At 43.9% G+C, this 6,678-nt stretch overlaps 1 protein-coding gene across 1 annotated transcript in view; it reads left to right on the forward strand.

Annotated features, from left to right (window-relative positions):
• The first annotated feature begins 4 nt into the window (after positions 1–4).
• The window catches only part of COQ6 (coenzyme Q6, monooxygenase), a 9,937-nt gene continuing 3,263 nt past the window's right edge, over positions 5–6,678 (forward strand). Inside the window, exons 1-9 of the mRNA XM_009280696.1 lie at positions 5–20; positions 1,737–1,871; positions 2,600–2,658; positions 3,773–3,896; positions 4,342–4,472; positions 4,843–4,950; positions 5,053–5,115; positions 5,448–5,555; positions 5,970–6,172. Coding sequence (XP_009278971.1) covers positions 5–20; positions 1,737–1,871; positions 2,600–2,658; positions 3,773–3,896; positions 4,342–4,472; positions 4,843–4,950; positions 5,053–5,115; positions 5,448–5,555; positions 5,970–6,172 — 947 coding nt within the window. The remainder of the gene's footprint in view (positions 21–1,736; positions 1,872–2,599; positions 2,659–3,772; positions 3,897–4,341; positions 4,473–4,842; positions 4,951–5,052; positions 5,116–5,447; positions 5,556–5,969; positions 6,173–6,678) is intronic.

Genomic DNA, 6,678 nt, shown 5'->3' on the forward strand with positions numbered 1-6,678 from the left:
CGCCATGGCCGCCGTGCTCGGTAAGGCTGTGACCTTCTCGCCCGCTCCGGGCGGCGTCGCAGGTGCCGTCGGCCCGGCCCGTTGCCGTCCCCGCGGGGGCTGCAGTCACGGCCCCACAGCCGGCGGCGGGGGCTCCCCCCCCGCCCCTGCGCGGGGGGGGGGGAGTGTGAGGTCTCGGAGGCCTTTGGGCCTCCCGCACGGTGTTTTGTGAGTGCAACGAGTCGCGGGTTTTGTGCCCCGCTGCCCTCGCTGTCCGTCTCACCGGTTGCACAAAAACTTAAAACTGGGGGTTTTCCTAAAAGCTTCGTGTTTCAGTGTGTGGAGCATTGCGTACTCATTCATAAGTCGACCTTAATTATTAATCTCTGTTGGTGACAGTGTGAGATAACTATGTGGTTACCGGTTTGGATCTTAACGTTCAAGGTCCTGTTGTGGAATTTCCTTATTCCCGCATCCTCTCATGACGGCACTCTAAGGCTGACTTAAAGCTGTTTGGATACCTGTTTGCTATGATGAGCCTCATCCTGTTTATATATATATTTTTAATGTAGCCGTTACTTTAAATTCAGTAGACTACTTGTAGTATTTCTGTCAAACATGGTCACCCTTGCATCACTGACGGATAATGTCAGCCATAGCTGAAAATGCTTTTCTGATCCTAAGTTTCGTTCTCTAAACCTGTATTGTAAACACTGGAATACCAAGTTAAAATGGGTTTGTGCTTGGTTTGCATCACTGGAGATCCTGAGAGTACTGGCTGCTGCTTTATTTGCAACGTTGATTCAGAAGGGTGTAATAGTGACAGAAGCCTAAAGAAGAGAGTGCAAAGAAGAGCAAAAGAGCAAAGGTCCCAAGCAATAAGTGCTTTGCGAGTATAAGGGTTTACCTTGCAAACTCATCATTGTTCTGCTTGTATTGTTAAAGAAGACCACAGTGGAATTGAGACCGCGTAAGGATCCCCTCCAGCGGCGATACCTAAGGCTAACATGCAGGTTTGGGACCTTTCAAGAGATGAGGTTGTGTTCTACATAATCTAGAAAATATGTTCAAGATACTGCTGTTATTAGGACTGCTGTGGTAGTGAACTCTGGATGTTACAAGGACACCGTTTCTGGTCTCGGTACCTTCTGCAGCCATAGCGGTCAGATGCAACAAGCATGGCTAATTCAGCTATAGTGTGATTTACTCTTTACTTGAGTCATCTTTTCAATTTTTTTCAGTTCTCTTTAACTGAAAGTTAAAGTCTGAAGTGCCTGTGCTATTCCATTGTCAGAATATAAGGATAAAGAAAACGTAAATGTAGTTGCTAAGTATCATAGAAGTTTTATTTTGATCTCTTACTAATTAGTGAATTTATGTTTAAGCTCTGAAAAATGTGTTCTGTGCTTGGAGTAAACATTGCAGATTTCACTTGTTAATACTTCAATAATGAACTTTCATAACAAAATATGCACAAATTTGTACAAAAATGTAAACTTTGTACAAAAAGAAAACATTTAATCCTTGCTTTAACTCCAAAAGGGTTGTCAGTCTCAGTAACAGGATTGTAGTCAAAAGGCTTTAAAACACAAGAGTTTATCTGCCTAGTCAAAACCTATATTGTAAATGTGTTTCTTCATTAAGTTTTGCATCTACTCTATCTTATTACAAAAATGCGTAGGCGTTACTGATACAGAAATAAGAAATGAGGGTTTTGGCAGGAGTGTTGTAACAAAGCATATATTTGCTTATTTTAGGGCATGATATCCACTTCCACGATAAGAAGATTGCTTTGCTGGAGGCTGGTCCTGGGAAAGAATATGATCACATGCCAGACAGTTACAGTAACAGGGTCAGTTCCATCTCCCCAGGATCAGCAACCCTCCTAAGCAGTAAATATAATTTCTGTCGTTTGCATTTTTAACAGTATATTTGAGCTGTTTTTGTTTTGTTTAAACAAAACCCCTTTGAGCATGTGCTGCCTTCAGTTCCCTAAACTCAATGGAATTAATTGCCTTTGTGTCTTAGTATTCTACATACTGAATTCTGGTGATTAAATCAGGCCCCTCTTAATAACAGGGGCCTGTGTTCTGGTATCTTGGTCTGATTTATTATGTAAATATTGGTGACATTAGGCTAGTGAAAGGTTGTAAGGTGCTCTCTCTAGCATCTGGAATGTTCTCTTCACAAAAGCAGCACGTAGTTAGTGCTCTGCAGTCTGGTAACTCACTTCTCCTGATTAATTTTCATTTTAAAGACAGATTTGAGCCTTGATTCCTTATGGGAAAAGACATGTTCTAAACAATGATGGTTGTGCGTTTCTGTGTCTGTTTTGTTACTCGGTGATAGGACAGTGAGAGTTGACTGTTAAGTCACAGCATTCATGGAAAGCTCTTGTTTCTTTTCTATTGGCTTGTGTTAACAGTAAAATAATGTGATGCTGGAGCTGTGAAAGTATTGAGGCAGACCTGGCCCTGTCTAGGGATGGTGCAAGCAGAGTCTGGGCACTGAGAGTCAGGGAGGGAGGAGGAGAGTGTGCAGTGAGCTTCAGTTTTGTTTGGGTCTCAATGTCACACGTGAACCTGCATCTCCATGCGTTTGTGTCCTTTTTCTCTTTTAGGTTTTGGTGCCTGGGATCATGTCTGCAGCCTGAGACTCAAACCATTCCGGCGAATGCAGGTGCCTTACTTAGGGCTGCAAATATACTATGTGTCTGTCTACTTTGGATTCTCAGAAGTACTTACATTAATGATCCAAAGGTTTCTTCTTTGGCAAAGGGCAGGTCATGCTTATGATGATTCCTGTTACTTTTTTTGGGGTAGCAGCCTACTCAGAAATACCTGTCCTCAGAATCTTGATGTTACAGGATGAAAGGCTGATTCTTAATGGAAGCTGTAGATATTGAGGCATGGGTGCTAGTCAGGAAATAAAGGTGAAGGTGTGTATTGGTTTTGGCTGGGATAGAGTCAGTTTTCTTCATAGTAGCTAGTACGGGGCTATGTTTCGGATTTGTGCTGAAAACAGTGTTGATAATACAGGGATGTTCTAGCTATTGCTGAGCAGTGCTTACACAGAGTCAAGGCCTTTTCTGCTTCTCACACCACCCCACCAGTGAGTAGGCTGGGGGTGCACAAGAAGCTGGGAGGGGACACAGCTGGGACAGCTGACCCCAACTGACCAAAGGGATATTCCACACCATATGACGTCATGCTCAGCATATAAAGCTGGGGGAAGAATCATAGAATCATTGAGGTTGGAAAAGACCTCTAAGATCATCGAGTCCAACCGTCAACCCAACACCACCATGTCCACTAAACCAGAAGAAGGAAGGAATTCCTTGTTTTGCTTTGCTCGTGTGCGCGGCTTTTGCTTGACCTATTAAACCATCTTTATCTCAACCCATGATTTTTCTCACTCTTACTCTTCTGATTCTCTCCCCCATCCTCCTGGGGGGGGGAGTGAGTGAGCGGCTGGGTGGTGCTGAGCTGCCTGCCGGGGTTAACCCACAACAAAGTGATAGGGTAGCTTTATATGTTAATTATGTAACAGGAAGGTAGGGATAAAAAACTTTCTTTGCAATTAGTTTTTGAGATGAAGGTAGATCATTGTATGAAAGGAATTGTGTGATATACTTTAGTAGCTGGGAATGGACAGTAATCCAGGACGTTTCCTCTAGTTCTGTGTTTCTAGATTGCCGCGTCCTTTTGCTGTTAAGATGGATACATTCGTAGTCCCTGAAAGGAACAGCACTTACTTATCATGCAGCTTCATGTAATGTTTTTTTTCTTTGTAGGTGTGGGATGCTTGTTCAGAAGCCATGATCGTTTTTGAGAAAGATGACTTAGATGACATGGGTTACATAGTGGAGAATGATGTCATTATGTCTGCTCTCACAAAACAGTTAAATGCAGTAGCAGGTAGTGGACAACTTCTTTAATATTTTATTTCCTGCAGAGAGCTTTCAGTTACTTGCCTTCTGTTGTGTGCGCTAAGTTATAAGAGGGAGAAAGATAATTCATCTAACAGGTAACTCTGAGACATAGGCAGCTTCTTGAATTGGGGGGTGGGGGGAGAAATCTGTCTTCCAAAGGCTACACAGCAAGAAAACAGTTGCATATGTAGTTCTCCAGAACGTAGTCTCTCCAAAAATAGACTTAATGAAAAGATCTGTAGCTTTCTATCCAGAGCAGGCCTTGCAGTGACATAGGGTTGACCAGATCTGTTCTTTAAGGGTGCCTTGAGAATTGTAGGGTCAGCTCTTAGGGCGCCATTAAGACATGCGTGGCCTTTGCTGTTGTAGTGATGTTTCCTTTTTTCATGTCTGGATCATGCTGTGACCATAGTACTTTGTGTTCCTATCAGACCGGGTGGAGGTTTTCTACAGGAGCAGAGCAGTCGGGTATACCTGGCCCCTTCCCTCTCACAGCTGTGACACAAGCCCTTGGGTCCAAATTGAGTTATCTGATGGACGCAGACTTCAGACCAAACTGCTGGTAACTAAACTTTTTATTTCTGTTGATCAGGCGTCATCTCTTGCCCAAGTCCTTTCCACTGGATTTGGTTCTGATTCGGTGTGTGCCGCTCCACCCACGTGGAGGGCTTGAGTAAGGTGAGTGGCTAACTCTGTCAGAGATGCTATGGGACACGGTGCATAGGCTTTTCTGTACCTGATGCAAGTAGGCTGTGCTGAATTGGACAAGAGCAGAAGGGGCTACCTCTTCTGGTTTTTGGGGAATCTTCCTTGTCCCACCCCCCCCTCCAATAAACAAAAAATGTGTACTTGCAGGCTGAGGTTTGTAGACTGGAATATTGGCTTTCTTAGGAACTGCTGAAGAGGTTGCTTTGTATCTCTTTGTTTTGCAGATTGGTGCAGATGGTCATAACTCCGTAGTCCGGAAGGAAGCCGAAATCAAGAACATTGAGCATCGGTATGACCAGTCAGCTGTGGTGGCAACTCTTCATTTGTCTGAGGTGAAATTCTGCAAATTGACTCTTCCATAAGCAGCAGAACAGCTTAAGCAGGTGATCCAGGTCACTAGTTCTTAACTATCCACTTGCTTCTTTCCACCGTAGGCCACAGACAATAATGTAGCATGGCAGAGGTTCCTTCCCACAGGGCCAATTGCGCTTCTTCCGGTAAGATGACTTGTGGTCTCTGTATTTTTATTTTTTATTTTTTTTAGTTTTTAGTCTGTTCTTTTCTAGTTAACTTTCTGGCTGTGCCTTTCTGTGTTGGTTCTGTCTCTTAAGTATTTTTCCATCTGCCCTTTACTTTTCAATTACTGCATTTGTTTTCCCCTCCTGTCCTCTCACTTTATCCTTGGTATTTCCCACTGGTAGCAAGTTGGGCTGGGAGAGTAATGTGCAGAGGGACTGGTGTGGGGCAGGACAGTGGGGAAATCTTTGCATTGATCGTTTAGTCTTGCTTCTTTTTCTTGATACTTACCCTTGACATTCTCTTAAACTAGCTGTCTGACACTGCGAGCTCTCTGGTCTGGTCTACATCTCACGAACATGCATCAGAACTTCTCGCTATGGATGAGGAAAGTTTTGTGGATAGCATCAACTCTGCCTTTGTGAGTATCAGCCTTGTGGCAGATGAGGCTGACTTGGTTGTAATCATGAGAAATACAGCGGAATCCTACAGCTTAAAGGAGAGTAATGGGGGAGGTGGATTCTCAAGTTCCTTCCTCAGGTGAGGATGATATTAAAAAGGCACTTAGCTGAGAAAGGATGATCCCTTGGGACTGAATTAGGTTAGTTCTGAAAGTCACAGAAGAAGTTGAACTAAATTTCCAAAAGTGGGAAGGGTAGGCTCATCCTAGTTGGAAACTTGTATGTCCTAAAACAATGAAGGTAGTTTCTTATGCTGTATAATTTTGTCCGAGTGGTTAAAATTCAGTATTTGGAGCTCATTCAGATTTTTTTCAACTGGATTCTTTTATATGTCTCATTTGGGTTAACACCTAAAGATTTGGGTTTTTTTTCAGTGGAGCAATGTAAACCACTCTGACTTCATTGATACTGCTGGGGCCATGTTTCGATCTGCTATTTCACTCCTGAAACCCTCAGGGACTGCAGTCCGTCAGCTGCCCCCAAGTGTTGCTAAAGTAGATCCAGAGAGCCGAGCTATGTTCCCTCTTGGAATGGGGCATGCGACACAGTACGTCCAGCACCGCGTGGCTCTTATCGGGTAAGGTCCCCAGCGGTAGCCCTTGTGTGAGTGGGCGGCGTGTGGTTAGAAATAGCGACTCCCAGTCAACAAGTTAGATGGTTGGAAATAATTTATAGTTTCAGTTTGACTTTATCCAGGCCCAGTTTGTACCGTGTGCTCTTGTGCCCTTAAAGTCCTTTTGTATGAGTAGCTTTCTGTCCATTGTGTGTGCTTTCTATGTAAATTGCGAGGTAATTATTTCCTGGTTTGTGTAGTCCAGTGAAACAATCCAGTATCTTATGAGTATCTTATGAGGAGCGGCTGAGGGAACTGGGACTGTTTAGCCTGGAGAAAAGGAGGCTGAGGGGAGACCTCATCGCTCTCTACAACTGCCTGAAAGGAGGTTGTAGCGAGGTGGGTGTTGGTCTTTTCTCCCAAGTAACAAGCGACAGGACGAGAGGAAATGGCCTCAAGTTGCACCAGGGGAGGTTTAGATTGAACATGAGGAAAAATGTCTTTACTGAAAGAGTGGTTAAACATTGGAA

This window comes from Aptenodytes forsteri, unplaced genomic scaffold, assembly GCF_000699145.1.
Source record: "Aptenodytes forsteri isolate BGI_AS27 unplaced genomic scaffold, ASM69914v1 Scaffold193, whole genome shotgun sequence".
Classification (NCBI taxonomy): Eukaryota; Metazoa; Chordata; class Aves; order Sphenisciformes; family Spheniscidae; genus Aptenodytes; species Aptenodytes forsteri.